Source organism: Monomorium pharaonis, chromosome 4 (assembly GCF_013373865.1).
Source record: "Monomorium pharaonis isolate MP-MQ-018 chromosome 4, ASM1337386v2, whole genome shotgun sequence".
Lineage (NCBI taxonomy): Eukaryota > Metazoa > Arthropoda > Insecta > Hymenoptera > Formicidae > Monomorium > Monomorium pharaonis.
The window spans coordinates 9,300,432-9,320,812 of NC_050470.1; the positions used below are offsets into that span (position 1 = coordinate 9,300,432).

General features: G+C 41.3%; 1 protein-coding gene and 1 long non-coding RNA gene across 3 annotated transcripts in view; both read left to right on the forward strand.

The window, feature by feature from the left end:
- Positions 1-20,381, forward strand: part of LOC105831126 (heterogeneous nuclear ribonucleoprotein L) — a 174,562-nt gene that overhangs the window by 107,488 nt on the left and 46,693 nt on the right. For both annotated transcript variants that reach the window (XM_036285302.1, XM_036285303.1), the window contains exon 6: positions 5,228-5,291. In XM_036285302.1, the coding sequence (XP_036141195.1) occupies positions 5,228-5,291 (64 nt within the window). The remainder of the gene's footprint in view (positions 1-5,227; positions 5,292-20,381) is intronic.
- Positions 5,299-7,566, forward strand: LOC118645038. Its single transcript, XR_004962810.1, has 2 exons — positions 5,299-5,492; positions 5,907-7,566. It is a non-coding gene; the product is annotated as an uncharacterized LOC118645038 (long non-coding RNA).

A 20,381-nucleotide genomic window follows, 5' to 3' on the forward strand; every position in this document is an offset into this window, starting at 1 on the left:
TCTCTCTCTATTCAACAGCCACGCCACTCAAACGCTTTGTGACGTAAAATAATTCTAGACGCGATACTTTTAATTTTATCGTGGTAGCTCCGCGCGACTACTTTATGCTTTTCTTTTTTAACTGAATTAAAATTTTAATACAGTTCTTCATTTTTTTTGTCTCCTTTCTGTTAGCTTATACAATCTTTTCCGCGTAATCTCGTGATGCTCGGCGTTATATTATTTTCCATGATATTTCGTAGCGTTACAGAATTAAAATTTTAAATCCTTTAAATGGCATATCTCATGGTTTCACCAAAGTAAATTGTATCCTGGGCTTTTTTTTCCACGGTAGAAATTTGAAAGACGACGCGCACTGCAATTTTTTAATTCAGCCCTCGGTGGTTTTTTTTTTTTTTTAATTTTTAAATCTAAGAAACTAACCTCGAGGGGACGGTGAAATCCGCTTAAATTTAAGCGCGTAATGAGATACACGGTTAGTTTACAAAGCCCCCGTCTATGCCGTGTCGACAAGTATTGATTTAGTAAACTATCATTGCGATTAAGATCGACAGAAACCCTATGCGGAATATCCTATATAGGCCAGGCTAAATAACTCACAACACAACATACACTCTATACATAGACTCGAGACGTGATATTCTATAGCTGAATTGGAAAAGCTTTTTCGCGTCGCCGCAATCTACAACCAATTGCAGGTTCACGTTTCTACGATTTCGAGCGCTGTTCCGAAGATTGGCTGAAACTTTTACGATGTCTGGAGCCAAATGTGAAATTTGTTAGCTAGCCCTTTCGAGCTCGAGAAATAATTCCACATGAGTACAATCTCTTATTTATACGTCTCTTCGCATTCGTTCCCGGCATATTTTTTGCATTCTCGTTATTAATACACGCAGCTATTATTATTATAATTTTCATTATGGCACAAATTGTACGAAGAATGAATTTACAGACGGGATAATTACATTCCGCGGCGCGTCGCGTTAAACATCGATTCTAAATCGGCTGCGCTTTAACGCGCCAATACGAAATCCCGCTCGCAGTACTCGATGCTTAACTCAACGTCCCAAATCCAATAAGAAGAGGCCCGTCCGTCGTCAGACGAAATGAGGTGCTCCGACTAGGCGAACATCTCTCCTCTTTCCCGCCGGCGAAATTAGCGTTTTCGAGTCGCTTGAATTATTCAACTGCGCCGCCTTATCTTCCGGCTTTAATAATTTTCTCTCGGTCGTGCTGCAATTGCGGCACGCAAAAGTCCGCTCCATTTGCTACTGCATACCCAGAGAGAAGAGTTCAGTTCCTCTTCTGAATTATGAACGCAATGGGATATGCGTCAGGTAGCCAAAGAAATAGGGGAAAAAAATTAAATCTTCCTCGAGAACATTTTGCAAAAGTATTTACTATTGGCACAAGCACACACACACACACACACACATACACACACAAATGAAATGTACGTGTACTATACACGTGATATAAGATACATAGACTGTGCTAAATTGATGGTGATCTTTCCTGAAAAATTCTAGCAAATATTGGATGAGCGTGAAAATTTTAATAAGTTTTTCAGTAAACGTATAATTCATACAATTAACGTTTTTACGTCATTGGCACAGACATATTAATGTATTATGTATCATTAAAAAGGCAGCACACTGTCAATTATCATTTAGGAAAGAAATCGGCTAAATTCAAGTAAGTTAATGACGCTTTTAAATAGAGATGAAAATGAGCTCCGCGGGGAAGAAAGTAATAATATGCAAGACTCGAGGGGGAGCAAATATTCAAAACGAAAAATACTTGTGATGTGTTCGGAGAGATTTCTGTATTTTCAATTACAACCTGCGGAAGGTAATTTGCTAAATTTAAATGAGATATTTAAATGAGGATTTCAGCCTCAAAGGCAAACCATACTCTGGACGTTTTTCCTGACATTTTTGATAAATTAAACCTTTTTTTACCGATCGGTCGCCTTTTGACATTTAACAAACCATTAGTCGCAACATTTATTGAAAACCTATTTAAAACTTTTGCACTCGCTCAATAGTAAAAATGCTGTCCTACGCTTATTTTACGAGCTAACGTTCCCCGCAGTCGCGCAGACTGACAATTTCTTACAGCTACTTACAAGCTGACGCAACGAGGGAGGTACGGAGTTACCTTCTACGTAGATTAACGGCGGGGCGAAGTAAATGGCATTACCTCGCCTCGGCGCAATAAAGAGGAACTAATCTCGCTCTTTCGGGCGCGGGAAGGATGCGAGTCAGCGAGCAGCCAGCCTCCTGCATCGCATGCACACAGGAGAAAATGATTAAGCCCGAAATGTAGGGGAGGATGGGGGGGGGTGGTAGCAACTACCATCAGGGTTGTATCCTGTTGAATAATTCTCACGGCGACTTCAAAGCGACTTCAACGCACCGTGGGTTAGCAATCTAAGCTTTTGAAATTTTCAGCGCGGCGTAAAGAGGGCTTTGAGAATATACTTCGTCGCACACCGTTCGCGTGACTTTGTGGGCAAAATAGCGCCTTCCTCGAATTTAAGCGGTGTGTTTCCCGCGCCCCCGGATGAAATCCGCAATTCGTATTAATAATGCGACAATAATAGAGCGAACGCGTACCTACGGTGTTTATAACGAGGAATCATTGGGCCTTCCCCAGTTGGAGGAAATTTGTCGCGCCCGATATACCATCTGCCCTGAGCGGAGCGCACGTGTAACCGTAAGTCTCCCGTAAATTGCGGCAAGATTACCCAGAAATTGTACGTGCAATGAACCGATCGATTGCACGGAAATAGAGCACGCCGTATAATACCAGAAACAAGGATATTTTCTACGGCGTACAAAAAAATTATTGGAAGTGGGGGAGAGAAACGTTTTAAACAATGATATATATGAAAAATGAGAACACAAAGAGGAGAGATGAGACAATTTTTTTACGTGCGTAAAATTATATTTTTCGCCGTAATTGTAAAAATTTTACGTGATGTACCTAGAACAGATAAACCTAGAAATGCGATCTAAAATGATACAATTTTCAGGCCGTATAAATATTGTTGTTAAAGACATAAAAATACAGCAATCGTATTTAATTAGAGAGAATCGATTGAGTTTAATATTTCAGAATATCCGGACGACTTAAGTTCACTAAAAAAAAAAAAAGAATGTATCTCGCGAAATCTAAAAATATATCGCGTAACTTCGTCGATGACGTTGGAAAGAGCGATTTTTGCCAAAGTCTCGGCCCCGTCTCTTCTAATAAAAAACGAGCCACGACAAAAAAAAAATGGAGTGGTTACTTAACATCTCTCGGACAACAAGCTCGGCTGTTGTTAGCGCGCATTCCGCGCGGCGAACGTGCTCGCACATTTAGCTCTCTTAAACGTGATTAAACTCCAACAGAATCGCGCGTCGCTCCTCGCGAGCCAATGCAATTCCGCGACCGTCGTCTCCTCGGCGTTTTTCACGGGTGAATCCTTGTAACAAGGGTCTCGCTTCCTCGGCCACCGCAAGCGAGCTAACTTTCGACCGCGTTCCTTCTGCTCCCACGGTTTTTCCCTACGTCTCTTGGCGCCGATTCCTCCGAAGCGCCACAAATTTTAAGAGGAACGGGAGAAAAATGCTTGAGAGAATATGCTGAGATAGAGCGGGACGTAATTGAATTGCATTTAATATTTTTGCAACGGGGAGGAATGCTTAAATAAAATTTAGGTATCCTTTCGTCTCTCGCGCGAGCGATATTTTAATCTTTCTATAAAAAGTATTCGGGGGGTAAAACGTTTCTAACAAAACTTGTTACGCTTTCTTTCGATCTTGTGTCGAAATAAGCGCGCGTTCCCAGAAATTACCTTTCGCGCCTTATTCAATTTTTTTTTCTTTTGCGCGCGTTTCATCTAAGAATTCGGGATATCGGCGAGAAAAACTGAGGGAACCCGCGGACGCTGTTAGAAGTAAGAAAACAAATTTATTGAGCGAGCGTACGGGGACAAAGATATATTTCCTTGGCGTGACCTATAAAGGATTCCTCGAGGTAACGCTCCGAAGTTATCATTCGAAGTCACCGGTGTATAACTTTATACGGCGGTTATAATAGCAAGAAGTGTAATTGTACAAGCTTGTCCCGGAGTGCCTGCCTGGCTTTCTGCCTGCCTGGAAACGGGAGGTGGAATGCGACGACTTATTGTAGACGGGCGTTAACTTTTTCCGCTCGGCGCGGCTGGTAAACGCGGCTAAGCCGGATCGCCGTATCCCTCCTGTCTACGCTGCTTTACTTTCCCGCTACCCTCCTCACCCCCACCCTTTCTCCTCCTCCCCCGTCCGGGTTTTACTCGCGAAATTATTATCACGACGGTAGACGACGTTGGCGAGATATACCGTGGCGGTTATTCAGCCTGAAGCGTGTGACGTTTTTACGGTCCCGTGGAAAGCGCCCTCGCGTATGCGCGTACCACGTGTTACAAAACACTCGAATTTTTTTCGACAAGAGAGAGAGAGAGAGAGAGCGAAGCGATTGATTCCGACAACAATCAATCGTTTACGCCTGTATTGTTTCGGGAAGCTACGAATTTCGCGGCGAATCACTGGAGGTGATTTGATGAAGAGAGAGGGGGGGGGGGGGAGGAGGCTGCTTAACACCTGGGGATTCGCGTCGCTTAAGCTAATCGAATTAGTCTTGCGTGGCCCGAGAGATTTCGCCGAAGTGTATTCATTAGGCGACCGAGAACGAGCGCGGATTATTCGTTGCTGCGATCGAAGGGTAATACGTGATACGCCACTGCACGCGATACACCTTCGAAAATTGCGACATTGAGTTATGGATAACTCGCTGTTGCTTATTCAATGGAAACTCGATATGAAACTTCCAAAAACAACATTATACCTGCCCACCTGCGCGTTACAGTCATTTGCAAAGCGGAGCGTCGTTTTGCAAGTTAAATTGTCGCGAGTTAATCCCCACGATTTTCGGAAGGATCTCCGGAGAGAAGAAATACAAACAGCTGCGCGCGAAAAAATCGAGTTAGCGGCGCTATTTAATTTATCTTTTTGTCTTCTATCTGGTTTTTTTTTTTTTTTTTTTTTTCCTCGTTCTCGGGCTTTCAATTGAGTTGTACGCCTGTGCGATGTGCGAAACGAAAAAGAAAAAAAAAAGAAAAAAAACAATTTACGCGTCAATTCCCCGTGACATTCGAAGCCATATATTTAAATACCGTTGTCTCTGTTATCTGTTCCAGCCGTCGAAGCTCAACGTCTACAAGAACGACGCCGAGAGCTGGGACTACACAACGCCGGCGCTGGGTGAGTCTGTCTCTCCTCATCTCCCTCAGTTCTTTTTTTTTTTTATTTCCTTCTATCAGTGTTATATACGTGTAACTTCATAACACCACACACCATTCCTCTCGCGTCTCCCTCGGAACATGGCGTTTCAGCAATCGACAGCATGAAAGTGCAGAATCGGACGAGCCCGCTTTTTCGAAGGTCGCCGAGATATTTTTTAATGTTATCCGACATTTTTTTTTTTTAATTCTATCTTAATTATGTATACAGGATGTCGTGTAAACCTTCCGTCAACGTTTGCAAGCAGGTAGAGCGCATTAAACTGAACATAAAAGTCCTTTACCATTTTGCAATTTTCGCAATAGTTGATAAGTTGTTGATTACATAGGCACACAAAAAAAGTGGTTGGTCCGGCGGACCAGACTAATACACTCCTTATGTATTTGGACTCGCTGAATTTAAATCCAAGGTCAGAATTGCTGAATTGGCTTATTTTTTCCTAATTTCAAAAAGAAACACCACTTTTTTTTGTACCTGTGTAATCAATAACTCGTTAACTTTTGCGAAAATTGCAAAACGGTTGCTATTTTCTGTTCTGTTTAATGCGCTCTACCTGCTTGTAAACGTTGACGGAAGGTTTACACGACACCCTGTATACATTTAATACATTTAAAATTCGATTCTGAATGAAATTTAATTCCGTGTGTTTGCAACACATTTTCAATTGTATAAAAACGACCTTTAGTTCGGCGATTAATCGATTTTTAATAAAAACTTGTAAGACTTAATTGAAGATTCTTGTCAGATTCTCGCGGCAAACGGTAAACGGCACCTATTGAGTGTTAAACTTATTCGTCGAAGTAGCTCGACTCGCTCGATTCTCGCATCCAAATCGTCAAACGGATCGCATTCTACGGGGGGGAGAGGAGCCAACACGATACTCGGCTGACTTCTTCCTGCAGAATCCGATTTCAATTAACGCCGTCCATTACGTACGTGCGAAACGCACGGAGGATCGTTCCCGACGCCGTCGGACGTATATCGCGATTTCTCCCCTTTTTTAGTTCACCATTTGTGCCGCTTCTCGTGTTGCACACGACGGGGAAAGCTTAATTGGATAAACGGTATCCGGACGCAAAAAGGTTTCGACGGCACCCAGCTTCTGCTTGCTCGCGAGGATCGAGGAAAAAAAATATTTTACCTTTTGAATATTTTATTTCTCTATTCGAAGAGAATATTAAATACTCTGCATTTCCATTCGCATATAAACGTTTTTCGCAAGGCAACGTCTTTATTTTTGTGAATTTTAAATCTTCCCTTTTAAATATTTTAAACGCTCAAGCGTTCTTCCGTGGGGTGTCGAGCTTTTTACCGCGCGAAAGAAAAGCTCGCGGAGTATCGACAAAATCGCGGATCCCATCGAGACCCAACGGGTTTTCGGGGGACGGGGGAGGCCGATCCCGAAACCGTGACAGTGCGACGAGAACGATCCTCGAGCTTGAAAGTCGTCCCGACCGCCATACGCATGAATTCCTCGCGGACATTTCACATACCGCGGAATCCGAATAGATGTACTCGCTCCCGGAACACGAGACGGAGCGTAGGAAGTACGTATACATATGCGAAAGTGCGTGATAATTTGGACCACCCGACGAAACGTATGTATAAACATCCGGTACAGCGGGAAATTTATACATGAACGTGCACATCGTGATAAACCCATATTCAAAATATGACGATACCGTCGCAGTTTACAAGGGTATCAAATGAATTTAACACGGTAAAGCAGCCTCGCGCAAGCACCATCGTGGAATATCAATTCGGGCTGGCAGCACACACATTCCTCGAATTGCGGACTACGTACACGCGGGCTGCGTTATGCATTAACGCTGAATGAAATGCAAAATGCATTTGTATTAGCGATCACAATTGTATCTCGCTCTGAGGGCCTAGCGCCTTTTGCGGGGGTACACTCGAAAGGAAAAAGAAGTTTGGGTTACAATAAACGAGCGCTTTGGCGGAAATGTAATAATTTCAATTAAATCCGTCCGACCGATGTATATAACTAAATATTTAGTATTAATTAGCAATTAATAATTACCAAACACAATAGGTGTAATCGGTTGCTAAATACTACTAAATGTTTCGCTATATTAATGGAATATTTAATGGGAAACTTTCTGTTTTCTCCGAAGCTTATCAACCTGTCATTTCATTGTTATCGTCAAACTTTCTTCCAGTGTACGTGACGCGCATTTTAGCTTCGTTTTGTTGCATTATCCGTGAAAAAAAAAAAGGCCAATCCCATCCTTGGTCCCATCCCGGACGAGACGAAAGGCGAGAAACGGAGTTTGGGAACCCACGCCCAGCGAATTATTCTTGCGAATCACGGTTCACTGACCAGCGATTAAATCGCTCGCCGCTCGGGGGCGCGAACGCGCGAGAGCGGACTTTCGCGTTTTGCAAAAGAGCGGCCGTTTAGCGGCTCAACACGCCGCTTGGCCGTGACGCGTAAATTATTTCGAGTTATCTTGCGGCATTAATTAGCCGCGTTTCTTTCTGCCGCCCGGCTAATGAAGATTACCAGCGCCACGCGGCACCGCTCCTAGCATTAGCGCCCGTTTTCGAGATAATTTTCGCCTTTCTCGCGGGCGCTGCGGCTTCGTCGCAGCGCGAACTGGAGCGTCAAATAGCAATTACGCGAAGACAATCTAGCGCCGCCGAGTTTATTTCCGCGGGTAGACGCCGGAGAAATGAAAAAATAATCCGCTGTTAACCTGCAGCTGCGGAAAGCAAGATTAGCGGAGAAGTGTCGCCGCGTGTATTAATTTCCGGCGTTGCGGCGATACATACTACGGTTTGCTTAAACAAACACGCGGAAAAATTTAACCTCTGCCGTTGCACTGGTTTATTGAAGGCAAATTGTTAATCTTGTGTTTTTAAATGAATTTAAAATTACTTATTCAACTTATTTTTCTAACAAAATTAAGTTGCTTAGGATTCACCCGCTTAAAACGCGACTTTTACTTCATAAAATATCTATTATTTATTTTTTTCAGAAGTTTTAATTCACGCTAATATTAGTGTTTCTGATTTCTCGGCATTTTTAATTTTTTTGAGCAGGCGAAATAGAATTTCATTTTCTCGATAATTCCCGGAAAATCTTGAGAATGTTGAAAAAATTGTATATTAAATCGAATCTTTTACTTAATATTTATTTATTATTTATTAACTTTATTAATTTTACATACATACAATGAAAATAAATTTTATATATTTAGCAATTAGGAAATGAAATGTATTAATATTCTTAAGAAACAATAACTTGCTGTAAATTAACACTTTTAACTTGTAATATAAAAAAAATTTTTTTTAAAAATTTTCTCATTAAGTATGACAAATTAAAATAAAAGTAAATTAAAAATATAATTATATTTAATTTCTTTTGGTAAAAACACAATTTTCTGTGATTTAAAATAGCTTTTAAAAGAAGCATCAATCAATCTTTGCGTGTGACAATTTATAACAAAATTGTTAGCAATTGAAAAATTACGCTTTTATTGCGTTTAATTGTAGAGCATTAAAAAGTTGTAAATTTTTTTACTTTTTCCTAGTAACAGTTTCAAGCGTGGCTAACGAGATGTATCGAAAAGCGCGCCGCTTTATTTAAATTCTCGAGAAATAACAATTTCTTGAGAAGTGTAAGATTCAAATCTTCGGTTTTTCTCAAGAATTTCTCGAGGAAAAATTCTCAAGGATAAACGCTAATTACTATATTTACTCCGTCGCAACTTGCGCATTTTGGCGCTAGGATCGTGAAGTAATGTAATCATAACTTAAAGTAGCAATGACACACCCTGGAACACGTGGAGAATTCCTCACGGCGGCGCGGCAAGTTCGACAGTTAGCTGACGCGTAAGACTCTCCTGCTGCTGCAACGAGCGGCAATTAGCGAGAAGCAATTGCCGGAATATCGTGTGCCAGGTACAAACAGGATTTCAGTCGAAACGACAAGCGAGTAGGGGCACTTTAGGGAATTCGCTCCAATTACGACGTGGCCTGACATTCCGTCACCAACAGGCGCCATCGACGGCGTTCCTTTCGACTGCACCGCAACCTCCGAGAGTCCTCGGAGATAGATTTCCGCGCTAATTGGCGCCGGTTTTCGGACGCAGCGATGAAATTTCCCTCGCTAAAATCCTAATTCCGCGAGTGTCTTCATTATATTGGTCATGCCCACGGGCGGTCGTTCTTTCTCGCGGGATTAATCTTTCGGGTCTTCGTCCCTTCCATTTTTAGAACTTAATGAAACTGAAAATTAGCCTCAAGAATAAAGGACATCTAAAATTATTATTTAACAGGTTATATATCGGACGAGTTTTAAATGCTAATTTACGTGTATCTTTTCAAGTGCATACCGAAATTTTTAGACTTAACGATCTAAAATTACATTTTAGATTCAATGATCCAAATTTCCAATTTCAACACACTGCGTTTTTCCATGTTTAATACGAGATAAAATTACTTGGAAAGTACACGCTCTTCTTTTAATGCGCTGTAGTGCAATATTAATTAACTTTAACCTTAAAGTGCTACTCGTATATTTCTGACGTTAATACTACTCTGGATAAAAATTCACCGACGTAATTAAAAAATTTTTTTTAGACCTTTTTTTCTACTTTATGGCTTATAATAACCGAGTTAACACTGCTCTAGTGTAAAAAGAATCTTAATTATTTTAAATTATCAAAACCTTAATGACGAAAACTAATAAACTCGAATTAGCATTTTCTGGATGAAAATTTATCCCACACATTAGCGTCCCGTGGTTAAATGTCTTCTATAAAAGATAATAAATTTTCGTCGCATTATCGACGTGTGTTTTATATCTTTTTTATAATTAAGCTGTAAAAACTTGTAAAAATCAGAATGCGAAACGCCGTATAAAGGCCATCAAATGTATTTCCAATATTTCCATCCGCGCGGCTAGATAAAACAATATCGGGGTCATTGATAGACCGCATCAATTCCTGGATAGAGAGAGAGAGAGAGAGAGAGAGAGAGACTGTCTTGTTATCGCTGAAAGGAACCCGATTACGAAATCCCCCGCGGTATCCATGTCGACTAACCCGTCTGCCGAACTAATTGCATCGGAGGTAGGTCAGGTCTCGATCGTTGTACTTCTAACCTTTCCAGCCCCGCATCCGTATCTCGCGGATGAAAGTTTCATTAAGTCTCGAGGCGATATCGCGCGGCTGCCGGCAACCGCAAGCAACCTGAATTTCCGCGAAGGAGAGAGGCGGCCCGCGCGCGCGCCTCCGTTTTTGCACGTTCGAGATGATAGGCATTACGTGTATCGATCCAAACCGCGCGCCGAGCCGTTTAAAGTCGCGAAAGTGGTGGCGTAAATCAAATCCCCGATGGGTAATCAGTTTAAACCGGGGTATCAAGTATAGAAGCGTAAACAAAGCGTCTATCACGTATTTCAAACGCGAGGCAATAGGTGGCCTGGGTGGCACGGAACTTGAACCTCGGCCCCGAGACGAACGAGAGGGGTAACGTCGTGTACTTCAAGCTGTGCATTGGTGCAGTCCGTACGTTGCCGATTAAATCGCCACCACCAGCTTCCTGACAGAAGAACGAGCGGGAGCGACGAGCGCGAAACGTCGACCGAGACCCGAAATAAAGCTGGCCGCCGGCCGCCTCACCTTTGTATTTTAATTCGGCCGTACGTGAGAGAGAAAGAGAAAGAGAGAGAGAGAGAGAGCTGCATTGTGCAACAATCTACGGCGCGCCTCCATTCTCCTCGCGATTCTCCGGGCGATTAAGATACGCGATTAATCTGCCACCGCCTCTGCCGTCCGTTCAATTACACTTGCAGAAAATAGCGTTCGGCCGGACGCGATCAACCCTCCTCCTCCCTCTTCTCCCCCGCGCGGTCGCGTTACTCCGAATTTTGCTGTCACCGCCGATCCGGTATTCCGATTTGGCAGCGATGACGACGACGACGACGACGACGACGACGACGACGACGACTGATCCTTGGCTCCGCACGTCTCTCCGTCTTCTCCGCGTGTATAAATGTCGCGCACAATAAAGGATGTCGCCGACGTCGGCGAACAAAGCCAAGTTTGTCGCGCGAAAGTGAGCAGGCCGATGCGATTTTATTACATCGCGCGGCTAAATAAACTCCAGCTCTCTGCCTTTATGAGGAGGATTGAAACCTCGGGGGGTCTAAATGGGAAAACGCTGAGAAGGGCGGGGGGGGAAAGGGGGTTGGGGGAGGGCGAGACAACAAAAACACTGGAAATTCTGAGCAAGCGAGTCCGATAGATTGATTTTAATGGACGCGGAAGGTATGACTTGTTTTTCGAAATCCTCGCTCGTTGGATAAACCTCATCTTTTTTAACTCGAACCACTCCCAGGGCTTCGACGACAGATCCGACGGGAGAGTCACGTGCTCCTCTCTTTTCTGAGAAAGTTACAAGCACGCAAATGAAGGTATATATACTACCCTCGCTGTGGGAAGCGCATCTGCGCTTGACGGGGCGGGGAGGGGGGGGGGGGGAAGGAACGTCTTGCTTTGTCATCCTAATGCATTCATTCATAAGAAATTTATGAACTTTTTAAAGCATCCCGTTTACTGTATCTGTAAAGTGGGTTCGTGTTTCCCCTTTTCTTCTTTTCGTGCTTTGATTTTCTTCGAACGGAAGTTTCTTTTCTCCGCAGTTGCCGAAGAGAGGAGAAATTAAATTATCCTCTCGACGTACCTTCGCGACTACCGAATGAAATCCTCCTGTCGCCACGTAACGCAATTAAGAGCACGCGGATAATTTCCCCCTTTTTTTTTTTATACGCGCAAAACACGATAAATAATAATTCGAGATGCGCGCACCATGTCGAAACAAATCGAATGAAATGCATGAAATGTATTGCGCCGTATTAAATCGGCATCTGCCTCTCTTAACAATATTATGTGAAAATGTAATTGAAGTATCGATACGCATGTGTGCCTGCAATTATCCGCGTGTATCTCTGCGTTAAATGTGACGATAAAATATTTCGCGGCAAAACACAATACGTGAACGTTGTCATCGGATGATTAATTTCAACGTAGCCTGGCACCAATAACCTCGGAGACCCGCGCGCGCACTTGCCTATTACAACCTAGGATAAATTTCTACATATTTATTATTTCGGGCGCGCATTACACGTGACGAAGTTTATAACGTGAAATTGTGCCAACCCTATAAATTACCAGAGTAATTACTTTCCACGCTGGATGACGTTAGCAGACATTTCGGCTACTAATAACTTTCTCGCGCGTTACAGAGAGCCTCGAAATTAACAAAACTTTCACGCTAATTGTTTTTGATGCAACAGCATCGTAATGCATATATCATTTTGCATCGCTTTGGAAGAATTTTGGCAGTAATTGGTAAAGCTGAACATATATATCTTCGAGATGAATGTAATTGCATTTTTGGAATTTTTGGAGAACTAAATCTTGAGGTTTGTAAATACTGTTGAGTGTTTTATACGGATTGCTTTTTAGTTTTGCTACTAAGATTATAAATTAAAAAATATATATTGAAAAATGTATATGTAAATTCAAATTGCAATGTTTTGTCAAACAACTATGCAGCCTCTGCAACTTTTTTGTCGGAAGTGGCGATACAAGGATTAAGTTATTTTCTTGTGTGATCCAATGCGAAAAAGAAGCTAATTTATAATAGAAATGAATCTTGCGGGTTAGACTTGTCAGTAAAAGGAGAACTGAAATATCCCGCGCCCGAGACAAGAAAGCCGGTGTAGACGCATCCATCGCATCCAAGTATAAATCTTTTGCCGGTGGAGAGATTTAAGTTTGCGACGCCCCGCGAGGCTGTGCGAATGCACGAGGTGCCCTCGATCGGAGAACGGAACCGGAATAAACTCGGCTTCGCGGAGCGTTGTGAAATAGAGACAAGGCGGAATGGATTGATGCTTTGCATAAAACTTTAAACTTCAATTCAGCGATTTCTCACTTGCGGAACGGAGCAAATGTCCGGGACAAATGACGTGAAAAATCGTGAAAGGCTAGGCACTGTTGCAAATTTAATGCCATTTCGGGATCTTTTCGATATCCTTGAAGAGAGATTTCTATAACGTCAAAATGGATGGAATTAAACGTCGAGTTCCAGTGGTTATCGATTGATACGCGATGCATGATATTGAAGTAGACGGCAAAATTTTTTACCAGTACTTTGAAAACAGGAGTAAAAAAAATAATAGTTTTTATATCGTGACTAAAATCCTCTTCGAAAACAATTTATTATAGGCTCTTAGAGATTCAAGAACAATAATGAAAATTTAAATCTTTATAGATTTTAATTATCGTTCATCACGGACAAAACGATTAGATAAATTGATTTCAAATGCACAGTAAAAAAATATGTGTTAAATTTAACAGATATCGCCTGTCCCAAACGGTCCACAGAAGTTTTTGTTAACTTAACATATTAAGCATATGTTAAATAGCAACATAAATATTACGTTACATTTTAACATAAAAATAAATGTAAATTTTATCATTTGACATTTTTATGTAACAATTTAATGAGAAAATTATGTCAAAGTAACACATGTAACATGTTACTTTAACATTTATAATAATGTTAGTGTAACATATATATATATATAACGTATTACAATAACATTATATATGTTATTTAACATGATTACAATATTATTTTAACGCGTTATATATATTAATTTAACATATTATATATGTTAAATAATAATTATGTTATAAATGCTGGAAAAATTTTTTTTAATTGCATATATAGATTGTTCTACGATCATCAATAAAAAAATTTACGTGTGTATATTATTGGACTAATCAGTCCAATATTATATGTGAATGCAATCGTATTAGGTTCTCTGTTCTTGGCGAACCCCTTTCACCCAGTAGATGAATCTTTTTCACGAGAATTGCGCCATCCGGGGTAGATAGTAAAGTACTTGTTAAAATCCAATTATAAAATAAACTCAATATTTTTTTCCGTCAATTTTAACAAATAAATTCTATCACTCATAATAAGGAACATATTTATTGTGTAAAATTAAAAGTACGTGCACATTATGTTACTTTTACACTTAAACAATATGTTAAAGTAACAAGCAAATATGTTAAATTTTAATCAGGATATTTTTTAACAAGAAAACAAAATTTTTTACTGTGTGGAATTGTTACAATGTGTTCTTGTTACTTAAAAAATTGCGAGTAATATAAAATGATTAATTTAAATCATAATTCAAAACATACTCAGAGATATACTGAGCAGTAACAATGATAAGTGTCTGCAGTAACGGTTCTCAAACTGTCTTCCGCAGAAGTCTGTATTTTTGCGTGCTAATAAAAATTACCGTCAATTATCGTTAATTATTATTAATTGAGAACAAACAGATCTGCCTACACAATGCAACAAGAATTCTTCGATATTCTCAACTCACTCTTATAGATAAATTACCTTTAAAAACATGTAATTATATATTATAAAACTCAGAAATAAATATTCTTGGTTGATAAAAATAATATACTATATTTGGTTCAAAATTTTTTATTAAATTATTAGGAGCTCACTTTTTTTTTATGCGGAAACGGGATGAGTACCGCTGCTGCAAAACCATGAGCCTCCTTACTGCGAGCGAGGAAGGAGGACGCTCCGCGATCAGGAATGCCAAGAGCAGAAGGGTCAATCGCCGCTCGAGCCAGCTGACGAAACATTGGCGCGTTGATCTCTCGTTGCGATCGCGGCGCGCATCGTCAAAGTTCAACGAGATATGCGACGCGCGGCGTTATGGAACCGACCGGGTCCACCGCCTCTCGAAACGCGCGCCGAGTATCCAGCTAACGAAGTACCTGTACACCGCGGGCGCAGAAGCCAGCCAGCGTGGTACGCACATCAGCCGTGCACTCCGTGGGAGATTTATGAGTTCGCTGATGCTCGTGAGAGACGAGCATACCCGTTAACGAGCGGAGTGTCGTCGAGGTTGTAGGATCCCTCCCTCTGCGGGGCCGCGCACTTTGAGCGCCGGCATCCGCTTCGGGGACTCGTCGCTTGGGCACGGCGCGATATTGCTCGGAAGGCCGTGTACGCGCGCCGTCCTCTCGCGCGCGCTTATCATTTCTCGAATTGCGATTTCGTATCGGGAGAAGTTATAGCGCGCCCGTTCGGGCGCGAAATCCAATTAATTCGCTCGCGACGGATCCAATGTCACGAATCGTAAACGCTGTATAAACTGTTGAATCGAGTTAATTTCAACGTGATTTACAAAGCCGGAAGGCTAATTTGCTAAGAAAACAGCCCAATTAATTTATCGGATCGTCGCTTGCGCGAGTAAATTTGTCAGCTTTCCCAAGTTTTATTTCGATCGTCTCGATATTGTCTTTTAGAGGAGTGATTTACATTTACGGAGATAGCGATATTAATTTAATGATTCTACGAGTCATGCGAATAATTTGTTACGCAGAGAACTTTACTCATTCGCGCGAGAGGTCTAATTAATTTCACTTACGATAGATCCAATGTTTTGCGACTGTAAATGCCTGAATAAACCAGCGAACTCGTTAACTTGATCCCGTCAACAGTTTCTAAGTTAGAAGACTAGTTTAGATATGCTAAGATAATTAATTTAATTGCTTACCAAGTTGCACAAGCGATATCGCCTATCAAATTTCTTGAGTTTTATCTCACAAATATGATATTTTAATATTATATTTGTCTTCAGAGGAGTGACATATATTTGTAAACATTAACGACATTAATTTAACGATTCTAGGAATCGTGCGGATAATTTGTTACGCAACAAGCTTTGCGTTACTAATGATCCCTTTGCAGAGATTAAATTTCATATTGAAGGCACACGTGTATAAAATCTCTCTCTCTCTCTCTCTCTCTCTCTCTCTCTCTCTCGTTGGATTTTCATTATTACAGTTTGAAATTACTTATCATATTTAAATGGAATACAGTTAAGCAACGTTTTAGATAAGCAACGTTTGGCAAATTACATGCCAACTTGTGCTGTCCGCGCTGAATAAATTTAGGCACCGCCTCTCCTTACCTAACATATTTTGCAACGAGTTCTATCGCGTTAATTAAACCGGCACCGGCCTGAAATTAAAGACGACGGGATTAATATCTTCGTAACGCCGTGCTATAATTGCCGTGAGTACCAACCAGCCTCGCGACAACTGAAATAAATCGTCGTCGGTGGCTTGGCGAAAGTCATTATGCTCTATGATTACTCTACGAACGCTTAAGGAAAATAAACCCTTCGGCTAGCCACGACATTACCGTTTTACCGAATGGTGGGTAAGTCGACAGAAGCTTGTTTGCTCTGAAAACAAACGTTAGCTGGGCTATCACATTGAAAATAATCGCGCCCCCAAAAGCTCAGTCGTTTATGCTTCTTTCAAAAGATCAAAAACTACACTGCGTCTTCAACAAGTCGCATCTGATTAGCTTCAAGTTTATCTTCCGATTGCGATTCAATTTTCAATTTATTTGCGCTATAAAGCATTTTAACCGTCCCCGATCGTCCAGTTTAAAAACGAAGGATCTGACGATCACACAAAAATGCAAGGTTAACCACAATTTGCAGTTTGAGAAAGGAAAACGGAGACACTGATAGTAAAAAAAAAAACAAAAAAGAATCAATCCTCCAAAGCATCCAACAATCTGGCGATTATTCTTGTCGGTCGATTCTTTTTTTATGCCAATCGATTTTTTTCTTTAGTTTCCGCCTTTCTAGCGTAACGAGAGATCGACGACTGGAGAGTCGTGCTTGCGTCGTGTGCCAATGATCGGCGGGTTGTCGACCCCGGGTCTGATCTCATTCCCAACGTTTCGATCCTGAGTGCATCGCGAACGCTGACGGGTCCATTTGTCCGTGATAAAGCGGCGGCGGGTCGTGGCGTTGGATGCGCACAATGAGACCGGTATTTCCGTACGAGCCTCCGTCGGCCTTCCAATAAAAGACCCCGTCACTTCGAATTAGAATTCCCGGGATGGTGCAGCCCGCGACTTCACGGCAAATTTGCGCCAGCGTGCCCGAGCCGGGTTTGCCGCGCGGCTCTTTTACCCCCGGCGGCTCGCGCGTTTATACTCGTGACAAATAATACGCGCGAAAGCTCCTCTTTCTTTATCTTTATGGAAAATCAGACTGGTCAACGTGTGAATCCGTGGAGCGCGAACGTCCTCGCGATAATAGTGTTTTTTTTTTTTTCGCGTTTACATCTTTCAGTTGAACTCCTTGCGCGTTTCTTCTTCCGCTGATAAAAGCTAGTTTCGACTACTTCGACTTTAATGTTTCGTCTTGAGTCTAATTTTTACATTCATAAATCTATTATTTGGTTATAATTATTGAAATTGTATGTATTTGTTCGAAACAAACTAAAGAGACGCGAAACGATGGAAAATTATCAAACGGAGATGATGCTATTGTGTCTCATGACACGTTGCTCGGTGAGGATTGCACTGTATACATTATATGCATATTGCATCTTCATTTGTACGCTTATCTGTCTAGAACAGTGGTTCCCAACCTTTCTTTGACCAGGGACCACTAGGAATTTTTTTTGGTGCAGGGACCCCAAGGTTCAAAATAAACATTCCAAGAATTTGTTAATAAATTTTAATCATAGTTTTTAGTTAACATTAAACTTAATAATATTTGAATATGTTTTTATAATAGAGAACTTTTAATTGAAAATCAATGTGACTTTATTTTGCGGACCTTAATTTAGTTCTCGCGGACCCCTGGTTGGGAACCTCTGGTCTAGAGAGTATTCAAAAAGTATATATGCAGAGATAAACTCTAGGTAATTTACTACTTTAATTTTGCCTAAATCTATCTGAAATACCTTCCCGCGGTAATTAATGAGGTGAACGTAATCTACGAGGGGCGAACAGAGAAGCTACCGTTAAGGCATGTGCGATAGTAGTTTTTTGGTGGAAGTTGACTAGCAGTGGCCTGTCAACAATGCTATAGATTAAAGTTCATTAAGTACATACGGCGGCATTCTATTCGGCGCGGAATGAGGAAGGCACGGGCGCGTTATGGCAAGACAAATCGCCGAAGGAGTTTCTGGTTCCGATCAAGATCGGCGACCGAACAAGAGAGAGAGAGAGTGACTAACGAGGCCGACCGAAAGTTTAGACGCGGACTAACACCTCCCATTCGAGTTTGAATTTGTAGCTCGTCCGGCCGACGTCACGGTACATCTCCGTCAGACTGTCCAGTCAGTCAGATTCTTTATTCGCCTTCCCAAAAGGGGAGATAAAAGGGGCAAGATTCGAACGCGGTCGAATGAAATAAAAGGCGACCCTGAATAACAGCGCGGCAGTCCAAATCCTATTCTGAGGCTCTCTTGTCGCCCTCAGGGAGCATTCATGTACTTTCTTCACTCGCATTTTCACCATTAAATCTTCGGGTCTTACTTTAAACCGCTGGAATTTTATTTATTTATTGTCACAAAGTTATCCATACATTAAGAGCTGAATGAAATATTCTTATTTTATCGATAGCGATAAAAATTATCAATTGCGTATTACAAAAATTATGAAACGCATATTACAAAGACTCAATTTTCTTTTTAATTGATTAGTAATAATTTGAGTTTTTTTTTGTTTAGTTTATTTATATTTGTTTAAAATAAATATTATATTTAAAATTTTTTTGTTAAAAATATACGTGATTAAATTGTAAAAAGAAAAACTATAATACAAGTTTATTATATAAATTTACTTTATATAAATTAACGTTATATAAATTAACTTTATAATATTTTATACAATTCGTATTTATTTGAATCTCATTTTATATCGAGAAAAAAATATGTGGTATTTACAGCTATAATTGTACAGTAAAATAATTATAGTCACGAATATTATTTTTACAATAATAATTATTATTATACTTATAATATTGATAATAAAATAACCATATCCTTAGAATGATTGTTTTATAGTACAACTTACTATATTAAAAATCTCTATTGTGATAATAATTAAATTTTAATATAATTTAATAAATATTATGATTACTGCAACTATTTTTTTTTTTCCTCGCGGCGTAAGATCTCGTCAAGAAGAACATTTCGAGAGAAGTATCCCGTAACTTTTTTTCAGTAAGTTCAAAGTGCTGCATCCTCGATCAGACGTACCTACTATATAACGCGCCTTACATTCCGCGCCGACCATCACGAAAGTTCTTGCCGTCATCCGTAACTGTTAGCCGTCAAAATCTGGACGGTATCCCGGTCGGCGCAAGAAAAGCGACCCTAGGACTGGAGGACGGGCGCTCACGGCACACGAGGTGATCACATTCCACGATAGTTTGCGTCCGCCATTTCAACTTGGCAAGTGCGGACGCGATCTTCGGCCAACCTATCGGCGGGACAGACGAGAGCCTCCGGTTCTCTCTTCTCGCGGGCGCGTCAACAACCACGTTGATGCCCACGCGCGTTTCTCTCGCGCGCCGGCCCCGCCGAACTTTCCGGCAAATTAGCAAATTGCCAGCAGCAGACTCCACCCTGGTCCCGGTGCGCCGATTGGCGCTCGAGTGGCAGCGACCATCTCGCGGTCGGAAAATCACGGACCCGCCTCTGTTTCATCTCATCTCGTGGTGTACGCACATCACGTTACATGTATACATATACAAAGTATCCCCCGAGCAATTACATCCTCCCCGCCCCCTTCCTCACCCTTTTGGTCGACCCGTTGTTACATACGTGTGTCATTATGTGAACTCGTGCGCGGTTGGCCTGAAGCTCAGATCGCGGAGATCGAGTGGCGTGTAGGAGGAAGTTTCTCGATCTCCCTTCTTCAACTCCCATTATCGTCGCGGAATTCTTTAAACGTGTATCAAAACTTCGCGATTTACTCGATCCGAGGGAGAGAAATATGACTTGACGATTTTATCGCAGTTGGCTTTGGGTGTATCCCGGGCCTGAAATGTTCCTGCGATTCGCAAAACGCGATTTTTCCTTCCGCTCTGTTTGCCGCCGCGTATCTTGAACTTCGCCCGACTCCCCGTTCAAAACTTTATTGTAAGTCGCACTAAAA